Source organism: Grammomys surdaster, unplaced genomic scaffold (assembly GCF_004785775.1).
Source record: "Grammomys surdaster isolate TR1022 unplaced genomic scaffold, NIH_TR_1.0 150, whole genome shotgun sequence".
NCBI classification, from domain to species: domain Eukaryota; kingdom Metazoa; phylum Chordata; class Mammalia; order Rodentia; family Muridae; genus Grammomys; species Grammomys surdaster.
This window is the reverse complement of record NW_021604608.1, coordinates 9055584-9073885: the sequence shown is the minus strand read 5'-3', so window position 1 is coordinate 9073885 and position 18302 is coordinate 9055584. Positions and strand designations below refer to the sequence as shown.

Here is an 18302-nt window from a genome sequence, read left to right as displayed (position 1 = left end):
TTAACCTCAGGGCTGCAGTGATGCATCCACAGATGTCTGAACTAAGCCTCCATGATGGCCAAAGGAGAGAAGGCTGAATGGTCTGCTCTAAGCTGGAAACAATAGCAGGCATGAGGTCAGAAGAAACATAGTGCCTGTGTCAGAGTATGTGGCTATGTGAGAGTCATTAGTTAGATATTGATATTAACTTTTAAACAGTGAGGTGGAAAATGGTATTTATGAAGCTAATAGCAGTAGACTGTACAGGGGTGAGACTTCAGGGGTCCCACTGTGCATGTCATACTGACAAGCCTAGGTATTAAACTTTTCAGCAACACTATGGAACTTTAAGAAAAATGGAAATTTTCTGGTTTTCATTGTGGATGCATAACTGAGAACAGCAGAAGCAAAATGAGAAAACTAGAAAACATAGGGAGGAGACAGCACACCTACACAGGCTACGGTAAGATCAGATGGTGGGCAGGGCAGAAATAAGAGAAAAAGATGACCCCAAATGAAAGCAAAAGGTGCCAGAGACATGGACGGGGTGGGGCAAGCCTGGGCTGTCTACAATTCTAAAACTTCCAGGGTTCAGGCCTTGAGTGGCTGGGTAGATGAAAAAGGCAGCCGACTGAGACAGACTGTCTGCTTATTTTAATTTTTTTTCTCTTGAGGGGCACAGCAAAGTATATGTGCTCAGTTGGGTCATTAAGGTTTGAGGTAGTCACAGAAGAGGTTAGAACTAGAAAGATAGTTTAGTAATTAACAGATAGCTCCATGAAAGCAGACAGAAACTTAGGGAAATGTGTGAAGAAAGAGCAACAGAACAAGAGTGGAAGGAGCCAGGTCTCAGGGCTGAGAGGCACAAGCTGGAGCAGGCAGGAAACCACTCAGGATCAGAGTGCTGCATACTGCTAAATGCAATCGTCATGGCTACATTTCCTGCACTGAAACTGAGGCCCGCCCTGTGCTAGTGTCTCATAACATAGCTCATGCGATCATTAGCCACATGCTAAGTTAATGAAACTCAAGGTCGGGGAAGTTGTAACTTACCAAGGGCAGGGCATGACCTGAACTGGCAGAGTTTGGATCTGAACCCAGATCCACTGGGTTACAATGCCCAAGCTCTTAACTCCTTCAAAGCAACAGTTCTACAGGATGTGAGTTAATACCATCAGGACAAGGTCGTCCATTCTATGCTGCCTTTCTAAGCAGACTAAAAGACCTGTACACTGAATGTCTAAATAGTAAAGACAGGGTCATATGCGATCACTTCTCAGCAAGTCAATGATTTTCTTCACAATCTCTGTATTTAATAAATACCACACTGGCCACTTATAAAGACAATGAACTGCAACACAGGGCAGTCTGTTCCCCTCACTCCTGTGCTGTGCCAATGATACAATGAGAAAGTCCTAGTTGAGCTGCTTAGCGTTCCTCAAGGAAAACCACATGCTTTAGACATGAGCGTTTATGCTGACTCAGTGTCTCACATTTCTAACGGCCCTAAGCAGAGCTGGAGAGATGTGCACAGTCTGGCATTAAACTACACAAACATGGAGGAAGTCACTAAATATACCTTTTCTAGGAGGAAGGGTTATTTTAGATGATAATTTGTGTTCCATTTTCAGGACAGAATGAGAAGGTTACACCCCGAGTACAAAAGCTGTTATTTCTCCATTTCCCTCCAAAGGAAGCAGAAACATCACTCACCATTGGGCGGATAAAAAACAGCATATTCTTCTAATCCTAGTTTTCCTGTAAGGGAAAGCCATACACTCAGTAATGTTTCAAAAAACAACATTCTGTGAATGTCCAAATAAATAATGGATAATTAATGGAATTTATAAAATAGGCATAGTCCAACTTTATTTCGTTTCATGATATGGAATTAGTTGAAAATCTGTCAGCCAATTGTCTCATACCAGCAAAGCCTTTTAAGAATTAAACTAAATAATATTGATGTTTTCAAATTTTCTTAAGTACTAGAGAATAATTTATAAGCATAAAATTATTTTTCTAAATTTAACAATCCTGTTTCTTTAAAGCAAGGCTGAAGTCATGCTATATCCTATTAGCTTATGTTTTTAGAAAATGTGCTGAAGAGTTAAAAATTAAATATCTTCAACTATATAAGTCATATATCCTGACTCCCAACATAGTTTATATGATTACAGAAAAAAGGATAGACACTTAAAAACAGAATTGTTCTATAAAAGTCCCTTCTCTATACTGTTCCACAAATTCTCGCTCTTCCTGTCTCCCACGAATACCTTCAGGTGGTGGGCTTCACAGTGTCGTGTCACCTTACCACAAGCTATAGTCATCTGAAAGGATTATCAACCGAAAAACAATGTCTCCATAAGACTGGAGTGTAAGTAGACAAGGCTTACAGATCAATGGGGGAAGGCCCAGCCCATTGTGGGTGGAGACAACCCTGGGCTGGTGGTCCTGGGTTCTATAAGAAAGCAGGCTCTGCAACCCAGTGGAGCAAGCTAGTAGTCAGCACCCTCCATGGCCTCTGCTTCAGCTCCTGCCCCCAGCTCCTGCCCTGTGTGAGTTCCTGTCCTGGCTTCCTACAGTGATGAGTGGTGATATGGAAACATAAGACAAATAAACCCTTTCCTCCCCATGTTGCTTTTGTCATGGTATCTCATCGCAGCAACAGAAACCCTAACCAAGAGAGGTGGCTTCCATCTTAACAGGGTTCTTAAGAGCTCTGAGTTATTAAAAAGACATTCATTCTTGTGCTGAGACTTAAATTAAAATTTATTATTAAGTTTTTTTTAAATTGGGTGTAAGAGTGAAGACAGGAGTAAAAAGTGGGTCTATCTTAGGCTAAGGTGAAAACACATAGGGCTGATCTTTGTGTAGGGAAAGAAGGGAACGAGGAAAACACAGATCCACAATTGAGCATATTAGCAGGTATCAAGACAAGTACAGCAAATACAGGGTACAGCCCCCACTCAGTGGTTTATAATCCAGACCAAACCACAAAATAATACAATATGTTTGCTGACTTCTTTTAAATGGGCGTTAAGGGTTTCAATACTCAGGGGGAGAGGAAAATTGATGGTAGGTTGGTAGACATGACATATAGGCTAGTCCACTAAGGACCTACAATTTGTGGTGATGGAATATGAAGCTTTTCATGCACTAGGGCTATGGAGGGGCTAGAATGAATATAGTACATTGTGATATTATCAAGGAAGGAAAGAATGCTGGGCTAAGATGGTGTGGGCAGGTGGAGGGTCTTAAAATTATAGTTCAGATTAGCTCATTAGGTAATTAAGTTTTATGATCACTCTGTGTGCAGGATAAGATGGAAGTGTGTGTGTAGTATATGTATATCTGTGTGAATGCAGGTGTTTGTGTGTGTGTGTGCACGCACGTAGAGGTCAGAGATCAAAGTCAGCTGTCTTCCTAGGTCGCCCTCCACCTTGTTTTCTGACAGTTTAGCAGGATGGCCAGCTAATGAGCATCTGGCCCACTTGTCTCTGTACCCCAGTGCTAGGGCTGTGGGCACGCTGCTCTGCCTGGCTTCACTGGGGAGCCACAGTCAGGCTCATGCTTGCACCACAGGCACTTTATCCCCTGAGCCATTTCTTCAGCCCAAAAACCTTGTTAGATGAAAAGAAACGAAAGGTTTTATGTATTCATTTCAGAAGCAAAGCAGCCCCACATTGGGGGAAGAGTCTGATTCCAACACAAGATAATGTGGTCTGTCCTAGGGCAAGAGTTTCAACAAGCAAGCAGCGAAAAAATCCTAAAGAAATCTTTTTTTCTTCATGGAAGCAGTCAAAGGGCCGCACACAAACACACAGCAGGCGATGGGATTTTAGAGCTCCATGTTGACCGCCCAGTGAGGGGAAGGGCTGAGGCTAGCTTAGTCTTCAGGTGAGGACAGGACACTGGAATGGCTCACGGGCACACTGGGGCAGCTCACAGTAGAGAGAAGACTAGAATACAAGTTAGAGAGGGAATGCAGCACACATACCACACTGTAATGTTTAAGAGTAGCTGAACTAGAATTCAAAGACCAATTCACTAAGAGAAAGTTAAAAAAACTGAAAGGACAGATCTCTATGATGAGCTCATGGGTAGCAAGAAGAAGAAAACAACAGACTTGGCACAAATGAGACATAGGAGGCAGGAGATGTCAAGAACCAAAAAAGGTAACCGAAATGCAATCTGTCACTCTGCGATCTGTTGCTTGGGTGCTGACATTGAAAGGAAAGGATAGTAATTACGACTGCAGAGAAATTGGAAATAATTTTCAACTTAAAAATTGAAAATACCAATATAAAATATTCAAACATTCTTGGAACGGTCATGAAAGTCTTTAGTAATTTCTCTTTAGAGTTATTAAAACATTACCTCTGATGTATGATTTCGGTGGTGAAGCACTGTTGTAAGCAAAGTGACCCAGTACAGACGTATCCCGTGAAAAGCAAAGTAACACCTGGATATAACGTTGGAAAAATAAACAGTGAGCACTGCCATAGAACAATTGATAGTAATTAAACTAATTTTAATTTCATAAGAAGGAGGCACCGAAGTGGAGCTGCTCAAGTTCAGCACAGCATTTTGTAATGGGAAGAGCGCCCTCTATCGGCACACCTACATTAAATGTTCACAGACAGACACCATGTGAAGGCAGACAGTTCTCATAAATTTTTCCTATTTGCTCCCCAGACTTTGAACAGCAGGAAACAAAACTTGCTAATTATGTGCTGATTTTCCTATGTTTTATTTGGAAATGAAAATCACATGTGAGAAACTAAACAGATGAGAACTACATCAGGGTACCCATGGGTAAACACACACAAGCACTAAAGGGTCTAGGAAATTGGAACCAGACTTAATTGATGTGCAGTTCACAGTTGAGCATGTCAAGAATGAGGAGAGGGTCTCCATTCTCAGCAAGGATGGCAGTAGCAAAGGAAATGTTTTCCCAATACAAGTAGAAACTGGCTGTCCTGGCCAGCAGGGGCACATGGCAACTCTATCAAGAGCTAAATAGGGTGCAATCAGGACCAAGGCTTCCCAATAGAAGAAACTGGATTGCTGACACTAGCCTGAAATTTGAGGGCAGAAGTCCAGTCTCAGGAAGAAGAAGGGACATTTAGAAGAGTCAGGATTCTAAGGATACCACAAAAACTGGGGAGTCGGGGAGACAGAGTGAGGAGTAGATTAGAACCCTTTGTGCCAGGGCCCCGTCCATCTAGACAATTTTCCTGGACTTTAAACAGGAGCTCCACAGTTTACTAACTGAATGACAAGGGCCGGTGACTGGACTTCTAAGTATTTGTGTTCTCATATGCAAGACGAATGTAATAATGATGATTCAATCAAAGTGTATTGTGGGGACTGATTGGTATATGGGAAGTGCTTAGAATAGCACCTGGGACATCACATGACTAAAATATTCTCTACAGTTGTTACTTTATTACTATTAATTTTCTATATTCTCTTATTCTTGGCTTTAAATATATTTAATTTGGGATTTGTTTATTTATATTGCCCAACTGTCATGTTTCATCAACTTAAAATTTTATGTATCTCCGTTTCTAGAAAATACTCCAGCATTGGATTTTTGAATGATCCTCACTGTTCTCTATTTACCTTTATATAACTTTATGACCTACACTTGTTCAGTATACTGTCCTTTAAATTATTTTTATCACTCCAAACTCCACTTTGGAGGACATCCACAGATTTCTAAAAAATCAGTTGGCTAACTGTCTTCTTTCACTCAGAACAGCAAGCACAAATCTCAGGGTGAAGTAGAGGATACATTAAAAGAAAGACACACAGACAAAGGACTGAGGTGTGCTGTGGTGAAGGGAGTTGACATACAGCAAGTGTGCTAAGTAATTACATCAGTCAGAGCATTAGGTGGCAAGCATGGTAGGAACACGCTAAAGGCGGCCCAGAGAAGGGCTTGGCAATCTATACAAAGTGGCTATTGGGAAGGTGCCCTCTTGCCAAACAGTGAAACCTACTGAGAGACTAACTGAGGAAGAGTACCTTGGGAGGGAGAACAACAGTTGGAACTTAGTTGAGAAAAGGGGCACTAGGGCACAGATGGAACATAGATGCCCAGCAGTAGGAGCAGTTGCCTTTGCATCAGTGGGACTATTCTTAGCCCTTAACACTAAGTATCACTAACTTACATTAAGAGAGTAAATACTGGTATTACATAGATACTGCTATGCTGAGAAATACATTTCCTTTCTAGGATAAACATGGTATAAAATGGATTAGGTTGTCAATATTGACAGTGTAAAAACACTTGCTGTACTAGCTGCGCACTTAGGAAGGGTGAAGGTAGCAAATTTTTTGAATCACAATTTAAAACTATTTTAGTAAATCCAATTCAGAAAAATGTTGGTATCTATTGAGAAAATTCTTAATTTTGGCATTTTAATATGATGGATATTTTCCAAAAATCAAGCAAAATCATTGGGCTCTAAACAGTCATAAAATCACAAAATGTTATTGAACCATTGTATAATATTAATCTCATCTCTTTGTGTATGCTGATTTTATTTACAATTTTTAAGATTATCGTATCATTATAACCTTCTCTCTTGTCCTTTTCTCTCTCCAATCCTTCCCAAATAGCACCCCATCTTATTTCATTCAAATTTATGGACTCCTTCTTTTTAATTGGGGTGTGTGTGTGTGTGTGTGTGTATTCCTAAATCTATAAATACAACCTATACAATCCATATTACATTATCTGTACATGTATATGTTTCCAGAGCTGACCATTTGATAACCAACTGGTATACTTTTTCTGAGAGAAGAATATTTCTGATCTTAGCATTCCTTAGTTCCTTGTACTACTTTGTCTAGGGTTGAAGCCTTGTGAGCTACCCTCCTTTCATGTTAGTATGTCTACTGATGTTGTCCTTGTTCAGGTCATGTTAAGTCAGCCATATTGGTGGACTTCATAGATGTAGCCTCTCTGACAGATTTCTAGGAGACAAAATCTCCCAGTAAACTTCCTCTTCCTCTGTCTCTTACTTTCTGCCCCTTCTTCCACAATGGTCCCTGAGCCTTATCTGTGGGAATTAGGTTCTAGATATATCAGTTGGAACTGGGGTCCATAACTGATCAGTTGTAATGGTCTCTGTTTCACAATAACCCTAGAGTACAATATGTGCCTTCAAACCCTAGTAGGTCTAATTGGACATAACGCAGGCTCAGGAAGAGGGGAATCAAGCCTGGTACTGAAAACCTAGACAACTACCTAGGCCTAATGAAGTCATAGATCTTGGAGGAGAACCTATAACAGCCACTTTGCTAAACCAGCATGATCTCTAACTAAATTCTAAATATTTATCCTTATACCCACAGATAAGAAGAGTTGACCTTTTCTCTTGCCAGACTTTCAAGTACTTTGGTACACATATATGTGTGTGTGTGTGTGTGTGTGTGTGTGTGTGTGTATGTATGTATGTATGTATGTATGTATGTATATTTGTAGAATAATGCTTCAAAGATACTCAAATCTCAGTCTTTGGGACCTGTAGCTATGTGGCCTTTTATGATAAAAGTAAGGTAGCTGGATCAGTGGGGACTGGGCTCCACATTTTGATTGGTTGTAGTTTTCTATAATAGTCTCTGTCTTATGAAAAACAAGTTTCCTTGATGAGAGGTGAAAACTATACTTACCAGTGGGTATAAAAACAAATATTTCAAATGCAGTTAAGAATTATGCCAGTTTAATAAAGTAGCAGTTGTAGGTTCTCCTCCAAGATACAAGACTTCACTGGGCCCAGGAAGTTGGCTAGGTTTTCAGTACCAGGCATCATTTTCCTCTTGTTTAACAAGCCTTAAGCCTAACTCATTATTGCCAAGGTATGCATGCCACTATTGCGCCCTTAGGGTTATCATGCCATGCTGGTTATTGTTGTGGTTCGCAGGCATCATAGCTGGGGAAGACCTCTAGTTGCTTCCTCCCTTAGAAGCTGGCACAGTGCCTTCTGGTACCATGAAAGCTAGTCATCAGGGAGGAGGCTTTCAGGTCAATTCCAACTCAGGGGCCTCTGGGCCATGAATCTTAAAGTGCGTTGTGTCTTCAGCAATAGAGACTTATCTTCTACTTTGGGTAAAAGCGAGAGCAATAACACTAGCCTATAATACTTTAGGAGTCTCTTGGCCAACTCCTGCACCAATGGCTTGGGGATCATTTTCAAGAGGGACAGAAAGATTGTAACACAAGAGCAGACAGTTTGGTGTGAGATTGTGTCTCCTAGAACTGTCTAAAGCTATACCCATGAAATCTTAGCAACACGGTTGCCTAAACATGAGCTGAACAAGAAGGAGACATAGAGACATGCAAATGTGGAAGGGGAAAAACTCAAGAGTCCTCAATTCTAGATAAAGAACTACAGACAACCAAGGAATGCCGAGAGCTGGGGAAATAGTCTTCTCCAGGGAAGGGCACACCAACTGCTTGTCTAATACAAAATGGTCATCTCTGGAAACATAAATACAAGTAACATTATGTGGACTGAGTAGGTTGTATTTATGTACTTTGGAATATATAAATATATTTGAAAGTTAAACAATTATACAGAAAAGGTCCATGAATTTGAAAGAAAGCAAGTTGTCAGGAGGGGACTGAGGGAGGAAAAGGGAAGGCATAAATGATCTAATTATAATATAAAAATTATTTTTAAGAAATGGGTCTTATAGATGCCATTAAATTGACAATCCATAAATGGTAAGATTATCCAGGATTATATGACTGGACCCAACATAAACATACGGATCTTTATAAATGAGACACAGAAGACAGGAGATCAAAGTGAAGTACTATCTGCTGGCTCTGAAAATGGGGCCAAAGAATGAAAGCACCTTCTAGAGGCAGGGCATTCTGTGGGCACAATATTCTGGAGGCTGGGCATTCTGGAAGCAGGGTAAGAGAAAGACATGGGCTCTTCTTCAGAGCCCCAAAAGTAACACAACCCTGTGAAGCATGAATATAGCCAAGTAAAGCCATTCAGATTTCTGTGTTTTAGAACCTCAAGGGGATTTATTTACTTTAAACCAGTGAATTATAATAATGCATTGCAGTCGCAAGCTAATGCAGATAATTAATGAACCCAATAAATAAATCCAAGGAAAGGAAAAATACCATTCCTGTAATAATCTACCATTGCCTCAGAGAGGAAAATCCTAAGGAAATGTCTATATCAATGTCCCCTCAGTTTAGCAGGCTGAGGTAGCACAGTAACTTTAGAAGAAGCCCTGTGCTTAAATATATCCCCATAGAGGCCCTGCTGCCTGTGGCCTCAGAGAAGACAGGACATCTGAAACTTCTCTAAGGAGAATCCTGGGACTGTAAAGTGAGAATGGCAGAGGTAGTGTTAGACGGTATGTCCCAGGGTGCAACCCTGGGAGACAAGCAGAGAGCTGCCAACTCCTACTCTAGTCTGAGGGTGGTTAACTCTGATTTTCTTATCTGTCAATAGATGGCTCATTGGAGATCTGCTAGGTTATACACTCAGAAAGGGCTGTTCACTCACAAACTAAGAAAAAAGTAAATGTGCTAGGTGAGATTGCTCACAGTTGCGCGCCCTATTATTAAGAAGAATGATAAAAACCCAGCACTGACGTGAACTGTGGGCTGATACTACAGAGTCAGACCATGAATGTCTGCAAAAGATTTACTTGGACAAAAAAACATATGGGCTGAGAGGTAAGGAAAACATAACTTTCAGAAATTCATTATTATATACAAATGTTCAGTTTTCAGCAAAAAAACCCATAAAGAATAAATACAAAGAAATAGGGAAATATGGGCCATTCAAAGAAAAATGTCAAATGAAAAGATCTGATAGTAAATTTAATAGGTTTGGGTGTTAGGACAATGATCTTGAAGATGCTCACATAATGAAGTATGTGAAGAAAATAAACAATGACATTTGAACACAGTGGAAACTGCAATTGAGAGACACACTCAGAAAAGCAACAATAACACAATGAAAAAGTAACTCAGGAGCCAGGCAGTGGTGGTGCACGCCTTTAATCCCAGCACTTGGGAGGCAGAGGCAGGTGGATTTCTGAGTTCGAGGCCAGCCTGGTCTACAGAGTGAGTTCCAGGACAGCCAGGGCTACACAGAGAAACCCCATCTTGAAAAACAAACAAACAAACAAATAAAACAAAAAACAAAACAACAAAAACCGAATCATGTGTGAATGCGCGCATACTTGCACACATGTGCACCCAATCATGTATGAACGTGCATACTTGCACACATGTGCACCCAATCATGTGTGAACACACATATGCAGGGAAAAATACCTGATTACCTTGGGACCTTTCTTAAACCCCATTCAGTGACAAAACACACTGAAATGCAGCATACTTTCCAGCTTTACTACTCAAAACATGCTACATATGATGAAGATTTAGCATGTAACAGAGTAGAACTTCCAGTCTTTATTATATGGATTCTTTTCTATGAACTTTTTATGTTCTTTGGACATGTTAACTTATGTACATTGTGATAATATCATTTAGTAAAGGAATCTAATTGGTTCTGTTAAATCAATCAATTTCTTTTTCTTGAATAAGAGAGGGTTTCTTATTGAACACATTTTAAAACTCTGAGATAAGTGAAAACTCAGTTTCACTAAATATTTGTAAGAATTTTGTGAAAAATAAAAACTAAAATTAAAATGTTAAGTTGATTTCTTATTGAAAATATTATCATCACTACAGAATTTGTGCTGCATCCTAAGACGCAGAGGCAAGTAACAGATGCTCAGGGGTACCTGCCTTGGTGCAACATGGCCAGGCTGCCTTACAGATCACTGGAGAGTCCCCTCTGTGCTCCGTACCACCATGCACACCATCTAATTCTGTAGTCTTGTCATAAAATTCAATAAACTCACACTAGCTGGAAGGAATATGAGCCCTTACCATATCAGAGACACTAAAGTTACTCTCTTATCATTAACAGTTTTCCTTGGAGTCGGTGTGTTGCTAGAAAACTGCCAACAGGAATGGAATCAAAGAAATGTTTTTCTTATCTTACTGTTTTCATTGACATACAAATGCATATGTATGAGTAAAAGTCTATAAAATTTTCCCTGAGGGGAAAATGCAATTTTAAATAGTATAATGTTGCTTTCAATGCATACATATAAAAATTAGTTTATATAGGGATGTTTTGGCAAACAACTCAACAAGATGTAACCCATTCCTGGCACCAAAGGTTCCACTTGGTACCATAAGAAGTCTAGTTAGGGCATGCTCTCACCTATTATTTGGTGACTACATTTCATACATGTATCTATTTTAGAAAGCTTCTATAATGTAGGCATTCAGATGGTTTTTCAAATGGCCCTTAGTGTTAGTTGCCCTTCCCTATAGCCTTCCTTTACCCTTCTGTCCCATCTCCTTTCTTTCTAATCTTCAATTCTAGTTTTCTAATCTTCAATTCTAGTTCTCACTTTGTCTAAGACACTATTTCCTATTCTTTGAGAGATCCTCTCAATAGCATTATATCCTATTTCCCATTCTTTGGGAGATCTTCTCTTCCCCATTACGAGGTACCTAACCTCTGTGGTTATCTGGATTGTAGCACACATATCACAGACTTAAAAGCTAACATCTACATATGAGAGAAACCATAATATTTATCATTGTGGATCTGGATTATCTCACTTCAGATAATTTTTTCCTAGATATATCTACTTACCTGCTAATTTCATTTTTTAAAGCAGCTAAACACTATCCTATTGTGTAAATGCACCACATTTTCCTTATCTTTTCATTGTTGGTGGACATCTAGGCTGTTTCCAATTTCTGGCTATTATGAATAAGGCAGCAATAAGTATGGATGAACACTTGTTCTGTCTCTGTGGTAGGATGAAGAGTCTTCTGGATACTTGCCTAAGGATAGTACAGCTAGATCTTGAGGTACATCAAGCTTAGCTTTCTGAAGCATCAGCACACCAATTTCCATTAGTGGTTGTTCCAGTTTGTACCCCTACCAGCAATGAATAAGTGCTCACCTTTCCCCACATCTTTGCTAGCACGTGCTATCATTTGTTTTATTCATCTGGACCATTCTGACCAGGATAAAATAAAGCCTCAAACTTGTTTTAATTTGTATTTCCCTCATGGCTAAGGATGTTAATTTTTTTTTTTTATTGGATGTTTTATTTACATTTCATATGTTGTCCCCTTACCCCATCCCCCACCCACCCAGGAACCCCCAATCCCCTCACACCTCCTCCTTCTTCTTTGTGGATGTAACCTTTATCTACCCCCCCACTCCCACCTCCCCACCCTCAAAACTCCCACCCCCTGGGGCGTCCAGCCTTCATGAGGTCAAGGATCTCATCTTCCACCTGTGCCCAGCAGGGCCCTCCACTCTTATATATTCAGCTAAGGCCCTGGATCCCTCCATAAGTGCTCCCAGGCTGGTGGTTTAGACCCTGGGAGCTGTGGTTGGTTGGTATTGTTGCTCTCCTCATGGGGCCACAAATCCTTTCAGCTCCTTCAGTCTTCACTCTAACTCCTCCATTGAGAACCCCATGATCACTTCAATGGCTAGTTGTGAGCATCTGCCTCTGAATATGTCAGACTCTTGAAGACCTCTGAGGAGACATCCATATCAGGCTCTTATCAGCATGCACTTCCTGACTTCCACATCAGCATCTACCTTTGGTGACTGCACATGGGATGGATACTCAGGTGGAAAGGTCTTCAGACGGCCCCTCCTTCAGTTTTTGTCCCTCGCTTTGTCTCCATATTTGCTCCCTTGAGTATTTTGTTGCTCCTTCTAAGAAGGACCGAATCACCCCCACTTGGTCTTCATTCTTTATGGACTTCATGTGGCCTGTGAGTTGCATCTTGGGCATTTTAAGGTTCTGGGCTAATATCCAATAATCAGTGAGTGAATACCATGTGTGTTCTTTTGTGATTGGCTTACCTCACTCAGTATGATAATTTCTAGTTCCATCCATTTACCTAGGAACCTCTCAAATTCATTGTTTTTAATAGCTGAGTAATACTCCATTGTGTAAATATACCACATTTTTTTAATCCATTCCTCAGTTGAAGGACATCTGGGTTCTTTCCAGCTCCTGGCTATTATAAATAAGGCTGCTATGAACATAGTTGAGCATATGTCCTTATTATGTGTTCGAGCACCTTCTGGGTATATGCCTAGGAGTGGTATAGCTGGATCCTCGGGTAATGCTATGTCCAATTTTCTGAGGAACCGCCACACTGATTTCCAAAGTGGTTGCACCATCTTGCAGTCCCACCAACAATGGAGGAGTGTTCCTCTTTCTCCACACCCTCGCCAGCATCTACTATCACCTGAGTTTTTAATCTTAGCCATTCTGACTGGTGTGAGATGGAATCTCAGGGTTGTTTTGATTTGCATTTCCCTGACGACTAAGGATGCCGAGCATTTCTTTAGGTGCTTCTCGGCCATTCGAGTTTCTTCTGTTGAAAATTCTTTGTTAAGCTCTATACCCCATTTTTTAATAGGGTAATTTGGTTGCCTGGAGTCTAATTTCTTGAGTTCTTTGTATATATTGGATATTAGCCCTCTATCAGATGAAGGATTGGTAAAGATCTTTTCCCAATTTGTTGGTTGTTGTTTTGTCCTATTGACAGTGTCCTTTGCCTTACAGAAACTTTGCAATTTTATGAAGTCCCATTTGTCAATTCTCCATCTTAGAGCATATGCCATTGGAGTTCTGTTCAGGAACTTTTCCCCTGTGCCCAAGTATTCGAGGCTTTTCCCCACCTTCTCTTCTATTAGTTTCAGTGTATCTGGTTTTATGTGGAGGTCCTTTATCCACTTAGATTTGAGCTTTGTACAAGGGGATAAGAATGGATCAATTTTCATTCTTCTACATGTTGTCCTCCAGTTGAACCAGCACCATTTGTTGAAAATGCTGTCCTTTTTCCACTGGACAGTTTTAGCTCCTTTGTCAAAGATCAAGTGACCATAGGAGTGTGGGTTCATTTCTGGGTCTTCAATTCTATTCCATTGATCTTCCTGCCTGTCTCTGTACCAATACCAGGTAGTTTTTATCACTATTGCTCTGTAGTACAGCTTGAGGTCAGGGATGGTGATTCCTCCCGAAGTTCTTTTATTGTTGAGAATAGTTTTCGCTATCCTAGGTTTTTTGTTATTCCATATGAATTTGAGAATTTCCTTTTCTAACTCTGTGAAGAATTGAGTTGGGATTTTAATGGGGATTGCATTGAATCTGTAGATTGCTTTTGGCAAGATGGCCATTTTTATTATATTAATCCTGCCAATCCATGAGCATGGGAGATCTTTCCATCTTCTGAGATCTTCTTCAATTTCTTTCTTCAGAGACTTGAAGTTCTTGTCATACAGGTCTTTCACTTGCTTGGTTAGATTCACACCAAGGTATTTTATATTATTTGCAACTATTGTGAAGGGTGTCATTTCCCTAATTTCTTTTTCAGTCTGTTTATCTTTCATGTAGAGGAAGGCTACTGATTTGTTTGAGTTGATTTTATAACCAGCCACTTTGCTGAAGTTGTTTATCAGGTTTAGGAGTTCTCTGGTGGAAGTTTGGGGGTCACTTAAGTATACTATCATATCATCTGCAAATAGCGATATTTTGACTTCTTCCTTTCCTATTTGTATCCCTTTGACTTCTTTTTGTTGTCTAATTGCTCTGGCTAAGACTTCCAGTACTATATTGAATAGGTAGGGGGAGAGTGGGCAGCCTTGTCTAGTCCCTGATCTTAGTGGGATTGCTTCAAGTTTCTCTCCATTTAGCTTGATGTTGGCTACTGGTTTGCTGTAAATTGCTTTTACTATGTTTAGGTAGGGGCCTTGAATTCCTGATCTTTCCAAGACTTTTATCATGAAGGGATGTTGAATTTTGTCAAATGCTTTCTCAGCATCTAGTGAGATAATCATATGGTTTTTTTCTTTAAGTTTGTTTATATAGTGGATTACATTGATGGATTTCCGAATATTGAACCATCCCTGCATTCCTGGGATAAAACCTACTTGATCATGATGGATGATTGTTTTGATGTGGTCTTGGATTCGGTTTGCTAGAATTTTATTGAGTATTTTTGCATCGATGTTCATAAGGGAGATTGGTCTGAAGTTCTCTTTCTTTGTTGGGTCCTTGTGGGGTTTGGGAATGAGTGTAATTGTAGCTTCATAGAACGAATTGGGTAGTGTTCCTTCTGTCTCTATTTTGTGGAATAGTTTGAAGAGAATTGGTATTAGGTCTTCCTTGAAGGTCTGATAGAATTCAGCACTAAAACCATCTGGTCCTGGGCTTTTTTTAGTGGGGAGACTTTTAATGACTGCTGCTATTTCCTGAGGGGTTATGGGACTATTTAGATGGTTTATCTGCTCCTGGTTTAATTTTGGTACCTGGTATCTGTCTAGGAAATTGTCCATTTCATCCAGGTTTTCCAGTTTTGTTGAGTATAGGCCTTTGTAGTAGGATCTGATGATTTTTTTAATTTCTTCCGTTTCTGTTGTTATGTCTCCCTTTTCAGTTCTGATTTTATTAATTTGGATACTCTCTCTGTGCCCTCTGGTTAATCTGGCTAACGGTTTATCTATCTTGTTGATTTTCTCAAAGAACCAACTCCTGGTTTTATTGATATTTTGTATTGTTCTTTCAGTTTCTATTTGGTTGATTTCAGCCCTGAGTTTGATTATTTCCTGCCTTCTACTCCTCCTGGGTGTATTTGCTTCTTTTTGTTCTAGGGCTTTTAGTTGTGCAGTCAACTTGTTAGTGTGTGCTCTTTCCAGTTTCTTTTTGTAGGCACTTAGAGCTATGAGTTTTCCTCTTAGCACTGCCTTCATGGAGTCCCACTAGTTTTGGTATGATGTGTCCTCATTTTCATTGAAATCTAAAAAGTCTTTAATTTCTTTCTTTATTTCTTCCTTGACCAAGTCATCATTGAGTAGAGAGTTGTTCAGTTTCCATGTGCACATGGGTTTTCCATTGGTTTTGTCATTATTAAAGACCAGTCTTATTCCATGGTGATCTGATAAGAGGCAAGGGATTATTTCAATCTTTTTGTATCTGTAGAGGCTTGTTTTGTGACCAATTATATGGTCTATTTTGGAGAAGGTACCATGAGGTGCTGAGAAAAAGGTATATTCTTTTGTTTTAGGATGAAATGTTCTATAGATGTCTGTTAAGTCCATTCGGTTCATAACTTCTGTTAATGTCAAAGTGTCTCGGTTTAGTTTCTGTTTCCATGATCTGTCCATTGCTGAGAGTGGGGTGTTGAAATCCCCCACTATTATTGTGTGAGGTGTAATGTGTGTTTTGAGCTTTAGTAAAGTTTCTTTTATGTATGTAGGTGCCCTTGCATTTGGGGCATAGATGTTCAGAATTGAGAGTTCACCTTGGTAGCTTTTTCCTTTGATGAGTATGAAGTGTCCTTCCTTATCTTTTTTGATTAATTTTGGATGGAAGTCGATTTTATTTGATATTAGAATGGCTACTCCAGCTTGTTTCTTGGGACCATTGGCTTGGAAAATTGTTTTCCACCCTTTTATTCTGAGGTAGTGTCTGTCTTTGTCACTGAGGTGTGTTTCTTGTATGCAGCAAAATTCTGGGTCTTGTTTGTGTATCCAGTCTGATAGTCTGCGTCTTTTTATTGGGGAATTGAGACCATTGATGTTAAGAGATATTAAGGAAAAATGATTGTGGCTTCCTGTTATTTTTGTTATTAGAGGTAAAGTTATGTTTGTATAGTTATCTTCTTTTGGGGTTGTTGGAAGATTACTTCCTTGCTTTTTCTAGGTTGTAGTTTCCCTCCTTGTGTTGGCGTTTTCCATCCATTATCCTTTGAAGTGCTGGGTTTGTGGGAAGATATTGTGCAAATTTGGTTTTGTCATGGAATATCTTGGTTTCACCATCTATATTGATTGAGAGTTTTGCTGGGTATAGTAATCTGGGCTGGCAATTGTGTTCTCTTAGGGTCTGTATGATGTCCGTCCAGGCTCTTCTGGCTTTTATAGTCTCTGGTGAGAAGTCTGGTGTAATTCTTATAGGTCTGCCTTTATATGTTACTTGACCTTTTTCCCTTACTGCTTTTAGTATTTTTTCTTTGTTTTGTGCATCTGATGTTTTGATTATTATGTGACGGGAGGTATTTCTTTTCTGGTCTAGTCTATTTGGTGTTCTGTAGGCTTCTTGTATGTTTATGGGCATCTTGTTCTTTAGGTTAGGGAAATTTTCCTCAATGATTTTGTTGAAGATATTTACTGGCCCTTTAAGTTGGGAATCTTCATTCTCATCTATACCTATTATCCTTAGGTTTGGTCTTCTCATTGTGTCCTGGATTTCCTGGATGTTTTGAGTTAGGAGTTTTTTGCTTTTTTCATTTTCTTTGACAACTGTGTCAATATTTTCCACCGTATCTTCTGCATTTGAGATTCTCTCTTCTATCTCTTGTATTCGGTTGGTGATGCTTGCGTCTGTGACTCCTGATCTCTTTCTTAGGTTTTCTATCTCCATGGTTGTCTCCCTTTGAACTTTCTTTATTGTTTCTATTTCCAGCTTCAGATCCTGAATGTTTTTGTTTAATTCCTTCTTTGTGTTTTCTTGCATTTCTTTAAGGGATTTCTGTGATTCCTCTTTAAGGGCTTCTATCTGTTTACTTGTACTCTCCTGTATTTCTTTAAGGGAGTTACTTAATTCCTTCTTATAATCCTCTATCATCATCATGAGAAGTGATTTTAATTCTGAATCCTGCTTTTCAGGTGTGAAGGGGTGTTCAGGGCTTGCTATATTGGGAGAACTGGGCACTGATGATGCCAAGAAACTTTGGTTTCTGTTGCTTATGTTCTTGCGCTTGCCTTTCGCCATCTGGGTAACTCTAGTGGTACCTGCCCTCTCTGTGTAAGATTGGAATCTGTATTTCTAGTTATCTTGCTTATTGCAGAGCTCCTCGGAGTCCAGAGGTCTCTGTGGTCTTATGCCCCTAATCTCCCGGGTGGAAGAACTCCTGGGACTCAGGCCACCTCTTGGATCTGGTAATCCTTCTGTTCTGAGTGCAGTGGCTCCTCGGCTGCTCTGAGTGCAGTGGGTTCTCGATGACTCAGGATTCAGTTTCAGCTGCTCTGAGTGCAGTGGCTCCTAGATGACTCAGGATTCAGTTTCTCCACAGGACAGGAGCAGACCAACTCTGTGTCAGTTGCTCTGAGTGCAGTGGCTCCAGCTGCTCTGAGTGCAGTGGGTCCCTGATGACTCAGAATTCAGTTTCAGCTGCTCTGAGTGCAGTGGCTCCTGGATGACTCAGGATTCAGTTT

General features: G+C 40.0%; 1 protein-coding gene across 1 annotated transcript in view; it reads right to left on the bottom strand.

Moving 5' to 3' along the window:
- Positions 1 to 18302, bottom strand: part of Tbc1d19 (TBC1 domain family member 19) — a 113112-nt gene that overhangs the window by 36270 nt on the left and 58540 nt on the right. Inside the window, exons 14-15 of the mRNA XM_028765245.1 lie at positions 4357 to 4441; positions 1693 to 1737 (exon numbers count right to left, since the gene is read on the bottom strand). Of these exons, the coding sequence (XP_028621078.1) occupies positions 1693 to 1737; positions 4357 to 4441 (130 nt within the window). The remainder of the gene's footprint in view (positions 1 to 1692; positions 1738 to 4356; positions 4442 to 18302) is intronic.